This window comes from Panthera onca, chromosome A3, assembly GCF_046562875.1.
Source record: "Panthera onca isolate mPanOnc1 chromosome A3, mPanOnc1 haplotype 2, whole genome shotgun sequence".
Lineage (NCBI taxonomy): Eukaryota > Metazoa > Chordata > Mammalia > Carnivora > Felidae > Panthera > Panthera onca.
Window position 1 is genome coordinate 49,314,511 of NC_138341.1, and position 24,547 is coordinate 49,339,057.

Below are 24,547 nucleotides of genomic sequence, written 5' to 3' on the forward strand. Positions count from 1 at the left end.
ACAGGAAAGAAAAGTAAGACCCCTGAGGGCCAGAGCCGTGCTGTCTCCTTAGCAGTCCTCAGATGAGTTCAGGTGGGTCCCAGAGGTCACAATGAGCTCTGCAGGAAACCAGAAATTGTGATACAGTATACTCAAAAATATCTAAACTTGTCATTTGTGCTAAATCAAAGGCCACCTTATGTTAGCTTCTAGAATAGAGTAAAAAATAGCAGAGTTCAACTCTTTAAAGGAAATTGAAGGGAAATCTTTTCACATGAGAAAACCCTCCTTTGTTGGGCAATCATAAGGTGCTACGTGCCTCAAACATACTCCTCACGCAGCCCTCAGGCAGCCATGAGAAAGAGGCACTGCATTTCCCTCTGATGGAGGAGGGAGACCTGGCTGACCTAGGCTGAGTCACTCGCTCAGGCCCACAGAGCCAGAAGAGGGTAGAGCAGGGACCAAGGTCCAGTCTTGGCCCAACTGCTATGCTGGCTTACTCAACGTCAGTTCTCTCCGAATTGGGAAAAGATCTCCATTTCTTAATTTGTAAGACCTAAACCACAGGTCAGCAATCTTTTTCTACAAAGGGTTGGGCAGTAAACATTTCAGGTCTTGTGAGCCACAGTCCCTGCTGCAACCACACAACTTTGTCATGGTGGTGCAGAACAGCCATAAATAATATGTGGACAAATGGGCATGGCTGTGTATTAGGAAAACTTTATTTAAAAAAATAGGCAGTGGGCCAGATGTAGCTCATGGGCGTTAGTTTGCCAACCCCTGACCTAGGATTTATAAGAACTGGCCCTGGAACCAAAAACTCCTGGGTTTGAATCCCAGCTCTGCCATTTTCTAGCTGTGTGAACTTGGGCAGGTTTCTTAATTTTTCAGTGTCTCAGTTTTGTGCCAAGCATATTAGTTTGTTAACAAAATTAATTACTAATTGCTGTTAACCGTTAAAAATTAAGTTTATATGTGTAAAGCGCTTACAGAAGTGTCTGACACATAGTAAGCATTCAGTAAGTGTTTATCATTATTACTATTCAGTTTGTAGCAGGGGAATGTCTTGCCTGAGCTTACTGAACACTAGAATTGCCTAGTGCTAGAGCTGAAGAAACATGTTCTGGTCCAAATATCCAACGCCATGGCTAAGGGAGTCCTCCTGGGCATCAACACCATGAAACAGGCCCAGCACCGCGAGCTGGGAGGCAGCCTGCCGCATACCTGTGCCATCAGGGGTGGCACACACGTAGGTGGGCAGCATCTTGACGGGGGCAATGGCGTGGGTCTCCTTGCTCAGACCTCGCTCCATTTCTACCTTCATCCTCTTCTTAACCTCCAGCAGCTGCTCACGGTTCAGCTTCAGAGACTCCAGGGTATTCTGGCGGGCTCTGTGTTGGTCAGCCAGCCGGTAGGCCACTGCCGTCACCATGGCTGCCCCCTTGCCACTGCCATCCTCGGAACGCAGGAAACGGACATCGCAGTCGGGCACCAGGCGCCGAACCGTCTTGTGAAGACGCTTGGCGAAACTGCAGTCACCAAGACGGGGTAAGACATGGGTGTCCGCGGTTAGGGTCAATGGTGCAAAGGGCTCACCGCCTCAGCTCAAAGGCCGGGAGGCATCTGCAGGAGCAGATGCCACCCTGATCATCCTCTCCCCACTCTCCCAAGTCAGGGTCATCACCGGTTAATTAAAGCTCAGCTATGCAACTGTGACCGCCCTGGCTGGGTGAAGGGAAGGACTGTTGTAGGAAGTCACTACCCACCGCACACAATCACAGTAAGTAATGTAGTAAGACCCTGTATCTCAGGCAGAACCCTTCTGAATCAGAATCTGCCTCTTAACAAGATCCTCAGGTGATTCATGTGCACTAGACTAGAAAACCAGGGAATGCTAGGCCTGAGACTTTCTGCATCAACCATTCAGTTAATGAAGGCCCGTTGACCTGGCACTCCTATTAGATAAAAATGATTAGATAATGAATAAGTACAATAGAGAGATGGCCAGGTCCCAACTGAAATTTGAATATCTTGGACCCAAGGGATCCAAACATGGAGGGAAAGGCAGGATGAATTCAATACCCAGATCAGCCAGAGAGGCTGAACTAGGGTGTCCCCTGGCAGAAGACACAGTACCCGCAGAGCCCACCCAGAATCATGAGAGAGTCAAAGAAACAAGTACAGAGAAACCCTAACTCCTAAACAGGAGGGTGGCAGAAAGAGCACTCCCCCTCCCCCGCCCCCCACCGCCAGCCAGGGGGGCCCTGGATAGAGCTGCAGTCATCAAGAGCCTTCAGAGATGGCTTGAACCCCTGCCAGGGACACACCTTCCTGATCCTCACATGCCCAGCTGGGAGCTAATTCTACAGAGCTCCTCAACTCCGCATCCCTCCCCACTGTGCCAGAATGCAAACCAGAGTTGGCTGGGCAGTCACTAGGGTCTCTCTCAGGCCTGTCAGTGGTCTCCAAGTGCTCTGGGGGCCCTGTCACTATGGGTCCCAGCACGCTGACTCACTGAGGGTGCTTCTTGTAGACAGACCCATCAACCCCAATGGTGGAGCGCAGCCTCTCCTCGCCCTTGTTCTCCTTGATGCGCCGCAGCACGGCTGCCAGGGTGGCTGCACACAGGCTGGCTGAGCGTGTGGACACGATCTGGCACACCCGGTGAGTGGCCACGCAGTCCTCCTGCGTCGGGTCTATGCCCAGCCGCACTAGCACCTCACGGGCCTTCCGGATGCCGTCCTTCTCCCTAGGAAACAGAAGGACAGTGTGTGGGCATGTGTCCAACCCACTGTGGCCAGGGGGAGGGGGTATGTCAGCTGACAAGGAAACCGTTCAGCTCCAGCCAATACCCAGTGAGGGTAGAGAAAGGGGAAAACACAACAGAGCCAACATGAGGCTCATCTCACACACACACACACACACACACACACACACACACACCACACACACTGCTCAAGTGCCCCTTTTTCCCACTGAGAAAAACTAATATTTTTTATGGGTATATGATGTAAGGACAAGGCCTTGCTCTCATGGCTTCACACATCAAGGGGTGGGTGGGTGTGTGTGTGTGTGTGTGTGTGTGTGTGTGTGTGTGTGTGAGTGCATGCTGTGTTTGCTTATCTAGGGGTAGACGGAACAGTGTCCCGCAGTGGAGCCCACCCCATTTTCTCTCTGTGAAGCACTCAGCTCATTGCCTTTCACGAGGGAGCAGGCACTGCTCTAATCTATGCGAGAGACTGTGCTAGAGTCTGCTGCAGTGAGCAGCACTCTCCTCAGGGAAACTAAGTGCCTCACCAGTATACATCCTTCCATCCCCTCAGGGCTTAACAAGCAGGCACAATCCGCTCAAGAGTTTCCATCTGAAGGTATAGGAAACTGTTTCACTGCTCCCTTTAGGACCCAAATCCCCACCTCTCCATCATTTGGTCCCTGAAACGACAGGGCCAGCTCAAGCAACAAGTGGAAGTCTCTAGAACAGGAAAGTAGACCCAACTCTTTGGATACTGTTAACTGAAAAAACAAAAATCAGGCCACCCTCACTCCCACCCATGTTGCTCTGGGAAATGCGGGCCTCAGATCTACCTATTGGAACTAAATGGGTAAATTTTAGAGCCATGCAGGGCTCTAAACAGGGACCTCTCCTTCTGTTATGAAGAAGGTGTCAAGAGAGAGCCTTTTTGGAGAATCACCAACAGAGAAATAAATGTCAGAGCTCCTGAAGGGAAAGAAAGTAGATGCATATGAGTCATCAGGGGGCTCCCTGGGAGCCTCCAGCATTCAGCCCGGCCCGACCCCCACCCATGCAACACCATGAGCCACTTAGGTAGTGCACAAGAGTGGAGACTATCTGGAAAGTGAAGTCAAGCTATAGGCCCACCATGGCCCATGTTGAGCAAGGCCCTCCTGCTGTCCAAATCTGAAGGGTCAAGGGTCAGTGCCCCTTCCTCATTCCCCAACAGCCTATCCACTCTTCTGGGGATCCAGTGAACAGAGAGAGAAGGACCAGGAAGCTTACCCTTCAATATCTGAAACGTCTTTGGTCTCAAAGTGGCCAGTGGCGAGGAGCCCTGGGCTGAGCTTCCCCCCAAAAAGCAGCTCCTCCTTGGCCATCTTCACCAGGATAAGTCTCACCAGTTCACCCATATACATCCCACTGATCATCTTCTCAAATCTGCAGGGAGATACAGACCAAACAATAAGTACATGTAAGCAGAGGCACAATGACATGTTAACTTGATGGCGCTGCTAGAAGTAAGATGTGCAGACAGGTGACAGCTCAGGGGAGGCTGCAGGATCTGGGACATATGGGCCATCTCTATGGGCCAGGGGGGTCTTGAACTATGGAGGAAAAAGGCCTTTAGCAGCCAAACTAAACATCCAGGGGATGTGCGACATATTCTGGGACAGACTGAATTTTAGATAAAGTAAGTTACATGCAGTAAAAGTGACTTTACATTTTTTTTTTCTCTAGCCAGGAAATACTTTTCTAAGATGAAACTTTATATAGAACCTCAATATTTATATACAAGAGGAAAAAAAGGTCAATAGATTAAATCAGGGGTGCAGGCCCAGCAACTCAACATCTCATACTGTCCTCCTTTTGCAAGATCATTTGTGGATTTCTGGAAAACAACCCACAACCCCAGGGGTGGGGTGATGGGCAGGTTGAGCCAGATTAGGAGCTTTAAATGTCAGATGGTCTGGGAATCTGGGAGTGGGACATTTTGGAAGTTTCTGAGCAGGGAGGGGACCAGATAAACACATGTTTTAGAAAGGCAGAGGCCCACCCCCAAGCAATCGGCTAACATTTTTTCAACACTAGGTGATGCTGTTTTCTTTAGAAGCCAGTCTTTCCAGCTCAAATTGTGTCAGAGAAACTGAAGCTTCACCATTCTTTGTGGCAAAGAAGGCCCTTCCTTGGCATCTAATGATCCGGAGCCCAGAGAGGTGGCCCCCAGGGCCAGCGGACACTAACTAAGCTGGGCTCTAGTGAGGAAACCCAGAGCAAGAGTGTGGAAGGGACTCTGAAGTCACCTGGTACAACCCACAAGAGAGGGAGCCCGGCCCTCAGGAAGTGACTGGCTGAAGACCCAGGACAAGGTACTACAGCAGAACTGGATCTAAGTGCAGAGCTCACAACATTGTTTGAGCAGAGGGTTCAAGCACCAGCACAGGCACACTGCCTGGGGAGGCAGGCTGGCTCTAACACTAAGGACCTCGTGTGTCTGTCTGCCTCGACACCTTTTCCAAAATAGCTAGGAGATAGAGATATGGGAGGGGTCCAGTGGGGCTCCGAAGTGTGAGTGATTTATAAAAGCTTTCACTCCAGCTTTTTAAAAAACACTTTGTTTCAGTCAACATTTAGAAAAATATTTGTTTAGGGGTGCCAGGGTGGCTCAGTCGGTTAAACACCCGACTTCAGCTCCGGTCATGATCTCACGATTTGTGGGTTTGAACCCCAGGTCGGCTCTGTGCTGACAGCTCGGACCCTGGAGCCTGCTTCGGATTCTGTGTCTCCCTCTCTCTCTGCCCCTCCCTCACTTGTGCGTGCACACGCACTCTCTCTCTCAAAAATAAATAAGCTTTAAAAAAAAAGAAAAAGATTTGTTTAGAAACACATAAAGAGTGAGAAAAGTTCCTACTGGAGCCCAATAATGACCTCAGGGTTACCCTTAGCTGACATTCTGGTATCTTAGCCCAACCTTTGATTTGTCTAAGTCTGAGCCAGTGGTGTGCTCCCAAGGCCGGGCTGGCAATTCTGTCTTCTGACACTTTAAAGGGCATATGGCTCCTCAGAATGGCTTGGGTGTGCCTTGTTCTTAGAGGCAGACATTGAATAAATGACTTTTGGGACCATAAATTTTCACCGGCCATGGCAGTCACAGCCAGTGTGTGCCTACGAAAATTGCAAGTAAGTGGACTCATGCTTAGATACATGGGAGAAGCTTATGAGTTAAATAAACCACGCTTTGAAGAAGGACGGACTCTCCCTGTAAAGAAAAAGGGTCCCCGTTGCCGAGCTGGCTTATAGAATTGGGCTTTCCTCCCCAAGCAGAGAACTATGCCAGCGGCTTTCCTGCAATAGTCATAGCAACATAGCATAGACCAGAGGGGGCCTGAATTGCTCAAAACATTTTGTAATTGCCTTCGGAGTTTACAGCAATCCCTGTTTCAAGATTGCTAATAGGGGACATTGGGCCAATGTTGGTGTAATAATGAGAGTGAAATATTTCGTAACAGTCAAAAGAAACTAAAAATCAAGTCTAGCCAGGCTGGAGAGTATAACACTCAGGGTGCAAAATGTTGGAGGCCCTCCTGGTCCTGTCCACCCAAGAATGCCTGCTGGGCCACAGGTCTAGGAAGCGGCCAAGGAGGCTCCTTAGCTGGCTTTTCCACAGGCCTTGGGTTTGCCTAGAGCTGGGACCGGAGACCCTAGGTCTCCGTGGGCCCCAGCTCAGCCTGCAGGCAACTCTATCATATGTCTGAGTTCAGAGCCTCAGCCAGTATTGAGGAGACGACCGTCTGGCCTCTTACTCTGGGCAATGGCAGAGGTGGAAGCTACGACAACAGCATTCAGAGACCCTCCCCCTGGCCACCTCAACATGACTTTTCTTCTGTGACTCACAGACTGTTTCTATGGACAACTTACAAATTTAAGGTGGCAGAAAGAAGAGCAGGGCCAACACTTAGAAAAGGACCTTCTAAAATGAAAGCTCTAAAGGATGTAGACAAATTATTACCTACACTCTGGTTTGTCTGCTTGTTTTATCTGTTTTAGAGCCCTCTCAGCAATTTATAGTCACAATGCTTGTGATGAGCACACCATTCCCATAACCAGTGGCTGCCCCGGCAACCGTTTGGGGATATAAGACTAAAGCAAAAGTGAGAACCACGCCCACCCCAGCCCTGGCCGGCTCCCACCTCAGCTCCTGGGCCCACACACCCCCCACAAGCCCACCACACACAAGGGGTGCTGCTCACAGTTGCTTCCCAGGGTTCAGGGAGCCCATGTCGATCTCCTGATCAAACTCAGTGCGGAAGTCATCAAGTGTGCCGTCGTCCCCAAAGGCCCCCCACTCCATGTTGATACACATCCGCCCCTCGTCGCCCTCCACCATGTCAATGTGGCGCATCTCTTCCATGTAGCAGGCGTTGCTGCCCGTGCCTGGCCAAAACAAGGGACTGCTCAGCACCCACCTACACCAGCCTCTCTCCAGCCCCCAGCTCCCTCTTACTCCCCCATCTTGAGACCACCTAGGGTGGTTGGGATTCCCCAGTGCAGGCTCCTGGAGTATCCCAACATGGTCCAGTCCACAACCACCTCCAACCCACAAATCCTGGCTCAGCCCTCCAAAGTGACTGTACCATTCTCTTCTAATATGAATTACAAAGAGTCATGCAGGCCATGGAGCCCTCCTCCCTTTCCAGCCCCCACACCCATTGTTCACTCACCCACAATGAGACCAATCTCACAATTCTGGTCATCATAACCACAGGTCATCATGGTCCCAACTGTGTCATTCACCACGGCCACAATATCAATATCAAAGTCCTACAGGGATAAAAGCGGAGCTCTGACCTTCACCATCACAGAAAGGTTACAATTGTGAAGATGGAGATAAAGAGCAGCAAGGCACAGAGCTCAAGTGCATTAGGGCTGCCTCCTCACTGACCCTACTTGAAGCCAAAGAAGGTTGGAGCTGGGAATTGGGCTCAGATGCAGTCTGACAGCAGCAACTTACTCCCCACCCTGCATGTCCTTACCATGGAAGCCACCGCCCTGCAGTCTAGTTTACAGACACCACTGCACTCACAAGAGCCCACTTTGTCATTGTTGTCCCCTTCCCCTTCTCTTTCTTCTTTTCTCTCTCTCCCTCCCTCCCTCCCTCCTAACTTCTGTGACCAGGCCTTTATCTTGTTCTCTCTCTGCCCCATTCCATCCTAATGCCAACATCATCCCAACCTTCTTACTTGAAAATGATATTCAAGTCTTCTTCAGGTTAAAGACTGAAGGGTTTTTCCTGTACTGAGGCTAAGATTATTTATCCATCATGATAATCTGAAGACCCAGAAGCATCTGATTATATGTAAGATTATCAGTGTGGCAATCATTTTGCAGTATATGGATGCCAAATCATTATGAGGCATGTCTTAAATTTAGCTGTATGTAAACTATATCTCAATAAAACTGGAAAAAAATTAAATCTTATTAGGTAAACCTAGCAGAGAAGGAAGAGGAAACCTCTCCTTAAGAACCACAAAAAGGTTCTCATGCTGATTTGGGAACAGACTAGGAAAGATTTCAGAGTGGACCCATAAGAATGTAAAGAGCCTCCAGACACCAAGCTCCTGCCTCCCCAACTCACCCCTCTCCTCTGGATGGCCTTCCGGATCAGAGTAACCACGTCTTTGCCTTCCACGCCACTGGACTTGAACCCCTTGGTCCAGGAGACCAGGAAACTCTGGAAAAGGACCAAGCAATGAACACTGACCACTCTACTCAAACAGCCATTAGTGAGTGGAGACCTCTGCCATGGAGCTAAGCTAAACTACAACCGTGCTTAAATATTTGTACTGCTTCCTGACTAGCCTAGGAAAAAGAAACTGGGGCCTCATCAAAGACCCAGAAAGAAGATTAAATGAATGATTCCTTCATGACCTACTGCCCCCAAGAACTGAAAAGAACAGGCTATAGAAATGCCAAAATAAGATACTCTCATCATTAATTCCCCAGGCATCTTTCTTCCAAGGATCTTTATTATGATACTCTCGATCAAAGGAGTTCCTAATTTCTCATTCTGTTTCCCTACAAGGGATAAAGATAATGTATTTCATATTGTTCTTTGAGGGAAGAGCGATAAAGACCCTCCCCCTCCCGCACTTCTGATACTTCACCATCCCCCCCAGACCTACATACACTCACCCAGAAGGACAGAACTCTTAATACTCAAACCTCATCCAAACAACCATCAGAGCCGCCTCTAAAACCACAGCAGCAACTGGCTCAAAGTTCATCCCAGACCTCCCAGCCCAATGAATGAAGCAACAAGGGTCTAAAGAACTCATCTTACCTCATCTAGCTTCGTTTGGACACAGGGGAATGAGAAAGTAAAACCCAAGGGGAGCTTCTTGTCTTTGATTTGTAGCTTATCCATGAAGTTAGCCAGGCATTCAGCAATGTGGTCAAACAGCTAAGGGCACACAACACAAGAAGATGAGAAGGGAGGGAGAATAACATGGAGATTAAAAGCATACATACACATTGGGCTCGGCAAGGAACTAGCTGAATGTGTTCAAGATACGTATCCCTTCTGAAGTCTTAATTTGCTCACCTATAGAATGAGGGTGACAACTGTACCTGCCCTCAGAGTTACCACAGGGATTAAATGAGTCACACATATAAGGACTTCACAGCAGTTAGTGCTGATTAAATACTGTCTTCCACTCAATTTATCCAAACCACTGTCAAAATAACCCTGTGAGGCAGGGGAAATCATAGCTAAAGCTAGTCAGAAAGTCATCACATACCCTGGGAACAGAACATCCTTTGGTGGCTCTGCCAGAACACTCCTTGTCATGGGTGCACAGCTGACTGTCTCAGAAAGGACAGCCCATCCCACTGCCAAGAAGTATTCTAGCATCCCTGTCTCTTGTGACTGGGGAGGGAATGGGACATTCTCTGGTTGGCATTCATAGAATGAACTTAACAAAATAATAATAATAATAATAATAATAATAATAATAACAACAATAACCCATATTTTTCTTCCATTCTAGAAAAGTAATTTCCTAGGAACATTTCAAAGAAGCATCTTTGTTTTTTAACTTCAAAATGAAAAACCCAGTAAGTCCACGAAGAGCACTGAAGAATGTATAGGGTTTTATGGATGGACAGCCTCACAACTGTGACCATGCCAAGCAGGACCCACAGCTTCTAAGAAAAAGCTGTATTTACAATTATCCAGGCTTTCGCTCAGTCCCAAGGCCCATAGCCCCATAGCTTCCTTCTTGCCCACTCAGCATCCTCAAAGAGAGGCAGTGACTCCCTCCAGATGCTTAGAGGCTGAGGCCAGGGGCACTCTGGTACAAAAAGTAAGCAGAGGCCAAAGAGACTAAATAGGTGCCACGGGCCAGGTTGACCAGATGGCAAAATCTAAAAGCCAAGGGGGATGGATGAAAATATACCTTTTCCTTTCTAGACAGAAGCAAGGAAGATCCCACTAAACCAGAGGTTCCCAAAATGTGGTCCTAGACCAGCAACAACACCACCATCATACTATAAATGTAAATTCTGAAGCCCAAACCTAAACCTACTGAATCAAAAACTGCAGGGGTGAGGCCCTCCAGGTAATCCTGAAGCAGTCGTTTGAGAACCACTGCCCTAAACCCCAAAAAGTATTTGCATTTACAAAGGAATTAAGAGGTTGCAGGTGGCAGGGTAGGCTGAGAGGCCCACTGGCTCCCCAGATGTCTGGGGTATGCTCAGTGGGAGTGATCCAGGAAGACAAGGCCAACCCCATCTAGAAGGTGGCCAGCTCTAACAATGTCCTGCATTGATCCTGCCCCTCTGTCTAATCACATGCAAAATTAACCTCAGCTGATGCTGAAACTCTCAATCTCCAAACCGAAACATTCTCAAGAGCAAAAAGATTGGGCAATGACAAAGCTCTCTCATGAAGAGGATCACCAATGCACAAGTGCTAATTACCTTGAGCAGAAGCCAAGTATTTTAATATGACATAGGGTTTTTAGATAGATACTCAACAAGTTCTGATTTTCTGTTGGGAAGTTGATCAGAGACAAAATTTACAAATCACCAACTCCCAGCACCTTCTTCCTGGTACTCTAGTCATCAGAAATGAAGGGAGGGGGAGCTTTAGAAGGGGGGAAAAGCAAAATGGTTTCCCTCATCCAGCCCCGATCCACTGCTCCCTTTCCAACTGTGTTGCCAACAAGGAAAGGCAGTGAAGAGGCACTAAATTATATGCTGCCTGATACAGTAGCCACTAGCCACCTGTTATCTTAATCACTTAAAATGTTAAAAAATTTAATAGTTACTTCTTGAGTCACAACACTAGCCATATTTCAAGTGCTCAATGCCACTGGTAACTAGCTAGTGGCTGCGATATTGCACAGGGCAGATACAGAACAGTTGTGCCATTGCAAAAAGTTCTACTAGACAGTACTTGGTTAAGCAAGAAAGAGCAGACCATCGGCTTCCTTAATTGGAAGACTATCTCCTTTTCTATTAGCTGATGATCTAAGGATAAGATACTGGGAGAAAGAGCTAATACCTTCCTGCCATAAAAAGTCTCAAAGGGCATCATTTCATAAGGTTAGAATGGTTTCCTTTTCCTTATTGGTCTGAGAATCTGTTCACTCCCCTTCCCATAAGATACACTTTAAAAATCTAAAGTGACCACTATTACAATTTGCAATTCACTGCTCTCAAGTGCAAGTTCATGTGCCTGAAGACAGATTTTATCCAGGAACCCGCCCTGTCCAGGTTCACAGATCCTCAGAAACCTTTGCAAGTTTAGGGTTTGGTGATTTGGTCTTGATTTTAATGAAACTTTATGTTTAAAATCCATTTGCTCTCCTCCCAATTAAAAGACTGATACCTACCATCCAAAAAAAAAAAGGAAAAGGAAAATATAGGGAGGAAAAAAAGCACCAGCAATTCCACCACTAAAATATCCACTATAAATTTCATTCCAATCTTCTTACCAACTGGTTTCTGCTTTAGGCATATAGTATTCTTTCCCTTCCTTAGGGTGAAATAAACACCTATATTTTCTTCTAATTTTCTTAGGTTTCATTTTTATTTAGCACTTTTCCATTTATTCAAAACTTTTAAAATATCACAATAGCTTTATGTTTCTGCCCGGTGGATCTCAGATTTTTTATTTTTTTTCAAAAAATTTTTTTTTCAAAAAAAATTTTTTTTTTCAAATTTTTTTTTTTCAAAATTTTTCAAATGTTTAATAGACATTGTATGTCCTGGAGCTATGTGAGAGCTCAAATCTCAGTCTCAAGGACTTTGCCTCCCTAGTCCAACCCCAGCATTAAAACAAGGAAAGCAGATTTACCCTCAGAGCTGTACCCAGGGACAAATAAAGAGTCTAAAAGTATCTCCCCCACATGATCTACTTGTGGTCTGAAATTTCCTTCTGAGGAGGTGGCCCAGTGTGGTGAGAACCATACACTAGGCCCCACCTCTTCTAAACTCTAAGGCCTAAGAAAAGGTGACCACACTGGAAGGGCATCTTATTGGATTTCATTTCCTCCATTCACTCTTTTATTGCGTACACGCTGGGTAGAAAATACAACAGGAATAACCACCGCTCAAGCTGAGAGTGATCCCTATAGCAGTGCTATCATCCAAGAATGTCTTCAGTGATTGGACTGAGAGAAGCTGAAGAAGGAGCAGGAAGAACACCCCAAGGAAGGTTCTTGCAGAGCAGCTGAAAGGGGAGATCAGGTTCCCTGGACACCCAAGAGCAGAGAATAATGCTGGACCCGTGGCTGATACCCACCACCTGGCCAGATACTTCTGGTGTGGTGGCAGTGAGAGTCCCCTCCGTAGAAGGGATCCCCTGGGGGAACTCTTGGGAGGGACAGCCCCCAAAGGGCCTGCCCCACAAGATTTCTTGTCTGTAGGATCACCAGCCCCTCCAGGGGGCACCCCCTACTCTGGAAGCAGGGCAGGTAGTCGGGATCTAGGACCACCATGTTGCCTAATTCCAGGAAGCACCACTCACATGGACCACATCGTGTGGCCTACCAAGTGGACGGAGCCCCCTAGAGTTGTGCAGATGCAGGTTCTAATGTCATCAATCGGGCTTTGTGTTGTGCCTCTGGCCCCAACCACCCCTATGATCTAAAGCCAAGTCATTCACTCAATCTTTTAAAACGCAATTCCACATCTATAAAGCAGATAACATGAACACTCGGCCTCACAGGGCCAGCATGAGGACAAAAGGAGAAAATGCATACAAAAAGCTTTTGCTCAGCCTGACACACAATGGGTCATCATGTGTCAGCTCCTCCTCCTCCTGACAGTCACTCATCCACTTCAACCCACTTATGACCTTCTGTGAGGGGTGGGTGTGTGACCTGGTGGTCCAGCTGTGCTGTAAGCCCCGGAGGGGAGAGGCCAGGACTTTAATTCCCAGCAAGGATCACTGCCCAATGCATAGTAGAAGCTCAATATATGTTTGGAGACTATCACAGTGGCAATTCCATCCTTGCTCCTTTTTTTCTGGCTGTTACTGAGAGGATTCTTTCTTGGATTTCACATTTCTTCTGCATTCACTCCTTTGATTGTTTAGATGCTCTAGAAGCCACAAAGATATGGGGATGACCAAGCAGGATTTGGGGCAATATGGAAGCACACGGTGTCCACTGCAGTGCTAGGTGGGACAGACACCCTAAAGCTAGATTTTGATGCTTTCTCAATAGGCTTCCATCCCTGTGTGCAAAACCTCTTCTGTTTTAGACAGTCAAGAAGAGAAAGAGCAAATAACCACAAAGATAAAGGGCCAACTTCCATTTTCATGTGATGCTATGGTAGCAAGTATACACCAAAGAGGGCTGCAGAATGACCACAGTGGCAGGTGGCGGTGTCAAACCACAACTGTGTCTTCTGACTTGCTATTCAGCAGCACCACTGCCAATCACAGGCGTCCGGCAGCGTGGGCCCAGCGTCCTGACAGCAGACTTTCATCGGTAACCAGCCCACGCAAGCAGACCTCAAAAGACATGGCAAATCAAAACACCACCTGCTATAGTACATCTGGACCCCGGGGCCTCATTCACATGTTCCCTGCTCTCTGGCCCACATGCACCTCTCCTGATGGAGGCGCCCCACTCAACCTCCAGGCATAGAAAGGGATCACCAGGCAGACATACGCCAGGAAACCTGAACCTTAGTCAGGGTCTCCTTCCCCCAGACAGAGGAAGAATAGGGTCTGCTCCCGTGGGGCCCAGAGTCCCAGTGGCTGCTCTGAGAGAAGGGTCATACCTGGGTGCCGCTGCCTCGCATGAGGTCCTCAGGGATGGCATAGATCTGGTTCTCCATCTCGACCTTCTGGAGCCCATTATCTGTTACTCTTACACGAAGCACACGGAAGTTGGTCCCCCCAAGGTCCAGAGCCAGAAACTCTCCATGTTCTATAGAGAGAGGAACAGCCACTATTAGTTTAGGAAAGACAAGATCTTCACAGAGACCAAGACTCAAAACCCATGAGTCCCTCCATAAACACTGGTCATCTCCCAGTGATGGAGTGGCCAAGGGGTCTTACTTTTTTCCATAAACAATTATGATGATCTGATTCTTTTTTCTTAATGCACCTTTATATTATTTTTAGAATTCACACAATGAGGGGTGCCTGGGTAGATCAGTCGGTTAGGTGTCTGACTTCGGCTCAAGTTGGGATCTCGAGGTTCGAGAGTTAGAGTTCAAGCCCCGCATCAGGCTCCATGTTGACAGCTCAGAGCCTGGACCCTGCTTGGATTCTGTGTCTCCCTTTCTCTCTGAGCCTCCTCCACTTGCGCTCTGTCTCTCTCTCTCTCTCTCTCAAAAATAAAATAAACATTAAAAAATAAAAAATAAAAATTCACACAATGACACAGCCTCACATCCGATGATAGGGTACCCACTCCCTCACAAGAGCTAACTATTTCCCAGGGACTTTCAGCCAAGTCCCCATCAAGCTCAAGGGGCCCATCAAGCTCTGTACCAGGAGTCCACGCCTCAGTTTTGCTCTTCGTGCCCCAGGACACCCAGCACGCTGCTATAGGCCTATGGGCCCCTGGGTCTTCAGCCAAATTGTGGTCCCCATACAAAATTTACTTTTTAATGTTTGAATACAATGATAGCAATATCCTATGGCAGGATAAGAGGGTCATGTGATGACGCGAATGAGATCCAATGGCTATAAATTAAGAGGCCTAGCAAACCAGCCAATCAGGTGCCCCCCAAAAAGATCCCAGGCTTATTAGAATGTGAAAGAATGCTGACCCAAGGATATGTAAGACAAGAGTCAGGCCACTCAGCTGATCCACGCAGGCAGGCTACAGAGTGGGGATAAAGGGGGGACAGGGAGACTCCACAAACACAAGTGGGTCAAGATCTTCAGGTGTCACCAGGAAGGCACAGTCCCTCCTCCCCAGGAAACGAGCAGTGTCGACAGGAAACATCCAGATTCCAGACAATAATACAGCTGGTTGCAGGGACACGCTCCATTGTATGGCACAGAACAAAAGTGCTGAAGAGGCGTGGAGGCCAGAGCCAGGGCTGGGGGCTGGCGGGGCAGGCAAGGGCTGGGGGAGGTGGGCTCACTCCCTCAGCAGCCTCCCCCACAAGCAGTGGCTCCACCAGTCTTCCACTGCCCTGCCCCACACCTTCTCGAAGGAAACAGAATTATTTCCTGGGGAATTCACTTATTGGCATGTTTGTCAACACTCAGCCCATTTCCAGGTGGGTGACAGCCACTTAAGTACAGCAGAATGGATTGGGAGGGGCAGGGAAAAGCTCTGACTGAATGAGCCAACATGGATCCATTCTGTGCCCAGGCCCTCTCAGCAGCAATAACTGTTTGGCCCTGAGAAAAGCTACTTCTGCCCGGCTCCCTGAGGGCACAACCCACAGCCTAAGAGCACACAACTGTGGTCTGGGAGTAGCAACATACAGAGCCTGGCTCTGGAGCCCACGTTACCTGTGTTAGAACTCTGGCCATGTTGGCCATGGCAAGTCCCTGAGCTTCAACTGCCTCATCTCTGAAATGGGAACATCATAGTTCAGGTGGTTGTTATGAGGGGAAAAACTAGACACTGTGCCTTAAACACCCAGCACAGTGCCGAGAACTTAGGACATACTCCATAAGTACTAGAAACTTTCCATCCAGGCCTCCACACACTGCCCAACCCCCACACTGGCGTCCCCCAGGCCCACTGTTAGGGCTGCCTCTCAGACTGAAAAGCAGAATCACCCTCACCAGCGGGGACAAGAAGGAACCTGTCCAAGAAAAGCCATTGGAACCTGCCCCAGTGACTTCAGCATTCCTCCTCTGGGGCGCTACTTTTCAGTCCCCTCTCTGGCATCTGGAGAGCCTCCCAACCCCACCAGCTACAGCTGTTAAATAGCTGGGGCAACATCAACCCCACCTGGGGTGACTCTGCCCCTCTCGTGGCCATGGGCGACTTTTCCAGGCACTCCAGTTCTGAGCCTCCCCTGGTAGTGGGAACCCAGCCAGACTGCAGGAAAAGCTATGTGGTGGTTGTCATGGGGGATGAAAAGGAAAATCAAAGATGAACTGCCTGCATCAGCACTCTGTACCCTAGGATGCATGCAATGCGCTGAATCGGCGACCACGGGGGTCATGATTCAAGGCCAGCCCAGCCTCCGTTCCCAGGAAGGAATGTCATCCCTTGCTTTCTTTTCAGACTCTGCCGGAACAGACATTCCTCTGCATCCCTCCTCCCCGGCACCCCTTCTGCAAACACATGGGATCACAACTACCACAGCCAAGGACTGTACTCCTTCCAGGGTCTAATGTCTCTGAGGCAGACCCAGCACCAGGACTCCTGGAGCTAAATCCTAAGGTGACCTCGTGGGACAGTGGATAGACCCTTCCTAGTGCTCACCCCACACCATGCATGAGAGGCCCCCACAGAGCAGTGGTGAAGGGCTGGGCCTTCAGAGATGGGCAGACAGGCTTTGTTTTGAATTCCAGCTCAGCTTCCTCACTACCTATGTGGCCTCTGAGCATGTCACCTCACCTACAGAACATGGCCCCTAATGCTGACTTCTCCCAGGGGTCGTGAGGCAGACATGAAATAGTAAAACCTACTATTTATTTTCATCAATAAAACTACTGTTCTATTCTTTCGTTGATTATGTAGTTCTTCTAAGGCCCTCCAATCCCTACCTACACCTACTCAAGTGGCTCAAGTCCCACCTCCACCGTGAACCTTCTAGGACATTCCAGAAGCCGAGAGCAGACAGAGGAGTGTATGATGGAGCATGAAGGAGCATCACATCTATGGGCCTGGGACCGTCAGACTAGACAGGGTAGGGGTGGGAGCAAGGCTCTAGGGCCAGAAAACATGCCCACAGTAGGTTTCTTAAAGTGCACAGCCATGTGACAGAGGACCCAATAAGGTCCAGAGAAATCATTCTGCTGAATTATAGCTGGTAACATATTTGAGGCAACATATTAAGAAAACATCTCCTATTGCATTTACTCATTGATGGTTCATTTGTTAAACAAAATGTCTGAATACCAACCGGTTTATACATGAGACCATCAGGTCAGAGGTAAGGTTTCTATCATTGTTGAGCATGCTGTTATGTCTAGAAAGCAATTTAACTTTCCAAAAATAATAAAATATGAACATCTGATTTTTTTCTAAAAAAGCTCAAACAGTACAAAAGTGGGAAAAACAAAAAGCAAATCTCTTTTCTTCTCCAAATAATCACTATTAATGTTTCTTGGGTGTCCTTAGGTACATTTATTTTATAAAGACAGTGGAGGCTGTTAACAGACACATTCAAAGAAAGGGGTTGGAATTGCTGGTTCTAAGGATGTTGTGTTTTTAATTTGGAAGACATTGCCTACAAGTTCATGCCTAAAAGTTCTCAACAATTTCCACACAAACCAACAGCTAAGTTTTGTTCTCACCAGGGTCTCATGTTATGTGGCAATTAATCTTTGCCAACTTCTTTGGTCTAAGTGGTATCTCCTTTTTTAAACTTGGTTTCCTTCTTTTGTGTAAGGTTACACTTTTTGAATTGTTAACTGGCCTTTGGAATTCCTTGTTCTGTGAACTTTCTAGTCACATCTTTTGCCTTTTTTTAAAATACATTCATTATTTTCTTAATAGCCTAAAAGAGCTCTTTGTATATTAAAGAAAATAGTTTTTTGGTTGTATATTTATAATTATTTTTTCCAGTTGGATATCTGTCTTTTCATTTTATTTGTGGCATTTTTGGCATGCAGAAACTTTTTAATTTTTATGTTGTCAAAGTATTTGTGGTTTCTGGGTTTTAGGTTTTGTCCATAGAAATTCTGAAGATTACAGTAGTGGCCCATCCTTTCTAACACCCCCCAACTCCTCCTAAATGTGGCCACCACCGCTGCTAAAATAAAGGAAGTGAAGTTCCACTTGAGGTTTATTTGAAAGATCAAATTAATCTTCTGTATTTCTTTGTTGTTGTTGTTGTTGTTGTTGTTGTTGTTGTTGAAGCTCTCCCACCCCATCCGTCACTCACAGTAGGCACATTGCTAGGGGCACCCAGCTGCTAGCCACATGGCCACCATTTTCCCTTGGCCACCATTTTCGTGTAAATTGGACCAGGTGGGAGACCCCCCTTCATAAAATTCAGCTGTGGAGAATGTGGGCATTGATCCTGCTACTTCTCACATGCTAAGCAAGCACTCTACCATTTGAGCTAATTTCTCAGCTCCCGCTCTATTTTTTTTAAGGTGATTTTATAGCAAAATGAAGACAGAACCCCGTCTTCATCTCTCTCGTCCCTGGGACAGAGTTCAGACTTCATCATTGGCATCTGGATGACTGTGGTAATGAAACAATGGAAAGGCAGAGGCAGGTATAAGGGAGATTGAGTTGACTGAGAGCCCAACACGTAGGTGTTTTTAATGGAAGATAAACTAACATTTGTTAAGTGATGGTCACTTTGTTTATAAGCATTAGCTCATTAATTACCTCAGCAACCCTATGGGGCATTAAAATCCCAGTTTTCCTGATGAAAAAACCAAGACTCAGGTCAAGTAACTGAAACCAAGATTCATATAATTCAGGTCTGGTTCTCTAGCAAAGTTTCTATTGCGATAAACAAGGAGGTTCCTTCATGGGAAAGTTGTCAATCCTCAAATAAGGAATTCTTCTTTAATAATGCCAAAAGTATATAATGCCAGAGGTCACCAGCAACCTCCAAGCTGGCCTGGGTGTCAGAGGAAGTGATACTGTAGTTCATAAATTGAGTCATTTGATTAAGGTCACGCAGGGATAAATGACTGCTGGGTCCATCTGACCTCAGAGCCCGTGCCTATCCCACTGCACCATACCCATGTCTCTCATTCCTGGAAGCCGAGGAGGACCTGGCACAGAATCCAGGATGAGGCAAATAAGCCTCAGAAAGCCTGAAAAAGAAAGCAAAGACACCCTAATCTTTTATCAGTGACTGCAGTCCATCTCCACCCCCCACCCCCAGGCCTACTGGATGGCCAAGTGCTCTCAGACTTGAATGGGAGCTGGCAGACACATCCTCTGGCCAGAGGTGAAGCGTCCTTCTCCCCCAGGAGCCCAGAACCTTCCAAAGCTTGTTGATGCAGGCTTTTTTGTAGCCACAAATTGCTGCCATCTCAGACAATCACATAGAAACTCTGTTCCCACCAGGCCCTCTCTGCTGAAGGTCCTTCTAATTAAAAGCATTCCCCTCCAAAACCAGACAAAAGAAGAGATACCAACCCTCTTCTGAAAGAAAACAAGGACTCAAAGAAGCGCTGCTGGCACACAGTGAAGAGGAACTGGCAACAGGGGCATTAAGTCACACCACCCTCCAATCCCCGTCAAATTGCCCAACAGTTAAGATCCGAGGTGTTCTGTCTGGCAGAGTGTGTTTGCTGACTCATTTCCCATCCTGGACTACCATTCTACCCACTTGCAGTGAGGCTCTTATCAAATACATAAGGTCAGCAAGATAAAAGGGTTTCAATTTCTCCTGGGAACTCACCTGTCTCAGGGAAAGGCTAAGGAAAACTAAAATGGCATTAGACTGGCCACCTGAACGTGACAGTCCCCATCAGGTTGGTGGATCAGACACCAGAATGCGTCGAAGCAGGCCATAACTCCCTCATTGTTAACAACACACAAATACGTGGCCTGTACCTGGCAATGTCCACACAATTTTTGAGGAACGAAAGGCAAGGGCCAACTGAATTTTCCAACAGGGTCTATTTTCAATCATTAAGTACTTGCCACTAATTAAAATAGCTCCACCACCTGTTCCTCCCAGCAGCACTTGCAGCACTGCGCCCACCAGTGCTCTAACAGTGACTTGCAAACAGCTTTGGTTTGGTTTTGTCTTTTGAAGCAACAGTGACCTTCGTCAAAGGCAACCACATTCGTTTAGAAGGGGCAGTGCCCTGCAGGGTTACGGTTGGAGCCAGAGCCCAGTCCCCTCACCCCAGAGCTTTTTCAGAACCACAAGCTCCAGAAGCCTCTTTCTGAACAAGCGGCTTTTACACAGCGTTCCCAGAGTTCTGGGATCCTTGAAGGTGGTGAAGTCTGGCCTCGGTGGGTCAAGGAAGGCCAATCAAGGTACAACCTCACCCCCCACCTCCTCACTTCCAATTATATCTCTTTCCTCTACTTTCACTGTCTTAGATATGGGGTTCTACAAAAGATTTCATTTTGTTTAAGGTTGGGAACGGGGTCCACTACTAAAACCAACATTTTAAAAATCACTATGTTGAGAGTCAAACACTGAAAATCTATTCTAGGCCCTGCCAACAAAGTGCCTCCCAGTCTGCAATTAGCTATTTCAACACTGGGCACTGAACACAACACTCACCGCTTCTCGGCTACCTGGTGCTGTGTGCAACCCAGCACCTGACCGGACGGGGAGAAAGGAAGTAGTTAGATGCACTGTGGCTAGTACATGGTAGGAGCACCAATAAGAAGGAATGATTGGTTGCTTGGACAAGGATGGCTTCTTGGGAAGCAACACAAGACAGCCAGGTCTGAGAGGATGGGATGAAGTTGCCAGACATGGAAAGGGGGACATACATAAGGGTGCAGAAGTTGATGGTGTGTTCAGGGAATGGCACATCAGGAGTGGTTGCAACGTAGGGATCCTACAGCGTGGCTACATACATGTAGCAAATGCCAATGCCAAGAACGCCGGATTTTAAGCACAGGGTTAGCTTTGTTTTCAAAAGGTCTTCAGTAGCACTGTGGACGACGGGTCTAGAACCAGAGCTGGTGAGGAGGATGCCACAAGACTCTTGGGCCAAGCAATGATGAAGCCCTGGTTTCCAGGACTATGTACAGTAGTCAACCACCTCTGTTTGCTCAAGATTGACATGGGACTTTCAGTGCTAAAACTGGGAGCGTGCCAAGCACACCAGGATGGCTGGTCACCCCAGGGCCATGTTATATCCAACCATAAGGTCATCCCCTCTTGTCATCTAATGCCAGACACATGCAGCCTTGAACCATGAGGTAGATCAAAGACACATATCCACACTTTCACATCCAGTCCCTGAAATGGCCCTTTCATAATTCAATGCCCCAAAAGGGAGTAGCTCCTGCCTGCCCTGCCATAGCAAGAACACCTCCAGGGGCCCCAGATGACTGCACTGAACATTCAATCTTCTTCCATGGAGTAGCCCTGGGTTGGAGATCCTGTTTATTCTTTAGTTTTCAAGGGCCTGCTAGCATACTGCAATAGACTGCTCTAAGAATGTATGGCATGGTCTCCAACCCAGGTCCTGGATAGGTAATCCAGCAAAACTATCTTTGGCAGACACAGGTTTTGAGGCATGTTATTTCCCATGTACCTGGAACCACCACAGCCACTACCACATCTGGCAGCCTTTTTTTAAGCCCCAAGATCCCTGCTACCCCATTACCATACAATGCTGGACCCCACTCAATAGCTCAGAAATAAAGTAACTCCATGTTATTAAAGGTATCAAATGACACAGTCAATGCTGGGTCTACAGCAATCAAGGAATGGGGTAATCTGATCTTCTACGCCATTGGTCTTCTGATCATTTAAGCAATAAGATGCCAAATGCCAAAATGTAAAACTGGAGAAAAACAGAGCTGCACCAATTGAAGGAAAGGGGCTGGAGGACATAAACACATTAGGTGCCCCCCAAACCTCCCAGAACACCACCGGAAAGCACCATCCTGGTGTTTTGATACTCAGGAAACGTTTCTTAAGCTCGAAATATGTTCCAGTCACAGAAGTGTTACATTCACTCCATAGATGTGAAACCACCCTTCAAAGGATTAAAATATGTTTCAATACTTTGTAGGCTCTGAGTGTGTTAAGATTTTCAGGCAGGCAGACCAGGGGTTCAAATCCGGTTTTAACGTATATTAGTCATACAATTCCAAGTAAATTATTAGAAACCTGACACTCGAGTTTCATCATCTGTTAAAATGGAATAGCAATAACCTTCTCTCTAGCCAGCACCACCTCTCCACTCCCCAAGGCACAGGGGTGTGCACATGCACACACACACACACACACACACACACACACACACACACACACAGTTCTGGGCCAAGATTCAATGCAATGAACGTGTGAGGTGTTTGGCACAATGCCGGCCACATGTAAATGTTCAATAAACTCTAGCTACTATATTATATGAAGGCCTCTTATCAGTACAATCTTTGGCTTATTACCATAAAAATCCACTAACTTGTGTTGTGTGCTGGTTGATCTGACTCCACTGCACGCCTGTTGATATAATGCTGAGCAACCAAGATAAGGGCTCCTTTCGGGTTTTAACAGCCTCTGTGCAACCTATCAGCAGCCTAGTTTTTATCATATCATGTGCTTGCATTACATGACTGAGTATCATTCTATAATCATTTCATCTGTGTAAGCCTTACCTCTCCAAGGACGATTTTCACTCTTCAGAGGCAGGGCACAAGGCAGCTTAGCACAGTGCTGCCTCACAGAGGACCAGACTCGGTGGGGACTCTTTGGAGCCAAACTGAAGAGATAGACCTGAGTTACTAGGAGAATGAATGCACTGTGCTAGCAGGGGGTGGAGGGTGAAGGTGGCAGATAAGCATAAAATGCACCGCTTGGGATGTGCCTAAGTACCCAAGCATTGGCACACAGCTGGCTGGCTTAAAATCAAACGCTTCAATTTGCTCCCTATGTGACTTTGGGCAAGTTGGCTAATCAAACAAATCTGGTTTCTTTTTCCATATAATGGGGTTCATAGTGCCTCCCACTGGGTCACTGTCAGAATCAATGGGATTGCTCAAATACAGTGCTTAGCACAGTAGTTGGCATTTAATAAGCCTACAGTTATAATATCACCATCATCATCATCATCATCATCATCATCATCATCATCATCATCCCCTACTCTCCAAGGAGTTCAATCTGGCTAGATAGTAAAGATGTAGTCACCTGTGAAAATAATTAACAATTTAGGGAAGTGGGGAAGTATCAGATGATCAATACAGCAAAGCCTTCAACTCACTCTGCCTTACAAGGCATTTTTATATCTAAACAATCTTGCCTAACAAGAGGGTGATAAAAACACTACAAAGATATTTTATTTCTAAATTGGGACTTGCATCTGAAAAATTCGTAGATTCTCGTGTGGGTTGTACTTGAGCTTCTTATTTTGACGGTACAAAGCCAACCCGTATTTATGATGTATTTACAAAGATGCTAGTCCAATTTGCTCTAGAAACTTTTGTTCAGCAACATGAGCTGATGTAAATTATGAACCTAATGGGCACGGAGTGAGGACTACATCTGCTTAAATCTTTAAACCCAAACTCTTCACCTCTGCCATTCACTGGCCATGTGTGACCTTGGCAATCACCAACCTTCTTTTAGCCTCAGTTGCCTTATTTTTAAATTGGAATGTCTCTCTGACAGAGTTTGTATGGAGAATAAAACTGATTATTTATGTGAATAGCGTATCACAGACATTGTGGATACTCATTAAATGGTATCAATTATCCTTACGTTAACTCTTAAGATGGAACTATCCTCTGAAAGCCACATCCCTGTGATGTATGCAGTAGGCCCCCCCGACAGGACTGCGGGTGGGGCTGCACCACAACACAAGCACAGCCGTAGTTTAGGTTAGAGCTGCCTCCAGAGAGGTCAGAGATGATGAGGTCCCTGGCAGATACAAATGAATGCTTTCTTTATTCAATGCTGTACTGCAAAAAACAAAAGGGAGGGGAAGGGTATAAAAAACAAATATTGGTAAGGATAAGGGAAAAGCAGAACTCTCACATTGTTGGTAGGAGTGTAAAATATAAAATGGAATGGGGTTCAACCACTTTGGGGAAGGTCTTGCAGTTTCTTAAATATACACCAAACTTTACGACCCAGAAATCCCACTGCTAGTTTTTGACCTAAGAAAATGAAAACGTGAGTCCACAAAGAGGCTCGTGCAAAAATGTCCACAGCTGCTTTAGTTCTAATAGGCGAAACCTGGAAACAGCCCAGGTGTCCATCAGTATGCATGTCATATAGGATTCCAATCATACCATGAAATCAGCAACCAAAAGGAATGAAATACTGATTTACACAACATGGATAAAGCCGACATTATAATGGATAAATGAAGCCTTGCACAAAGAGTAAATACCGAATGGCTATATTTATGGAGAGTTGTACAACAGGCAAAACTAATACACATGGAAAATTTTAACGTTATTGCTTCTGGGGTCAAGGACAGGGATTGCCTGGGAAGGAACACGAGGGAACTTTCTGGGCTGATGCTAATGTCCACTATCTCAGTGGAGGTTGTATTAGATATAT

The 24,547-nt window shown here is 46.8% G+C and overlaps 1 protein-coding gene across 3 annotated transcripts in view; it reads right to left on the minus strand.

Annotated features, from left to right (window-relative positions):
• The window catches only part of HK2 (hexokinase 2), a 62,124-nt gene that overhangs the window by 12,899 nt on the left and 24,678 nt on the right, over window positions 1-24,547 (minus strand). For all 3 annotated transcript variants that reach the window (XM_060656679.3, XM_078444630.2, XM_060656689.3), the window contains 8 exons: window positions 14,006-14,154; window positions 9,054-9,173; window positions 8,349-8,444; window positions 7,435-7,534; window positions 6,964-7,147; window positions 3,998-4,153; window positions 2,495-2,728; window positions 1,204-1,508 (listed from right to left, as the gene is read on the minus strand). In XM_060656679.3, coding sequence (XP_060512662.1) covers window positions 1,204-1,508; window positions 2,495-2,728; window positions 3,998-4,153; window positions 6,964-7,147; window positions 7,435-7,534; window positions 8,349-8,444; window positions 9,054-9,173; window positions 14,006-14,154 — 1,344 coding nt within the window. The remainder of the gene's footprint in view (window positions 1-1,203; window positions 1,509-2,494; window positions 2,729-3,997; window positions 4,154-6,963; window positions 7,148-7,434; window positions 7,535-8,348; window positions 8,445-9,053; window positions 9,174-14,005; window positions 14,155-24,547) is intronic.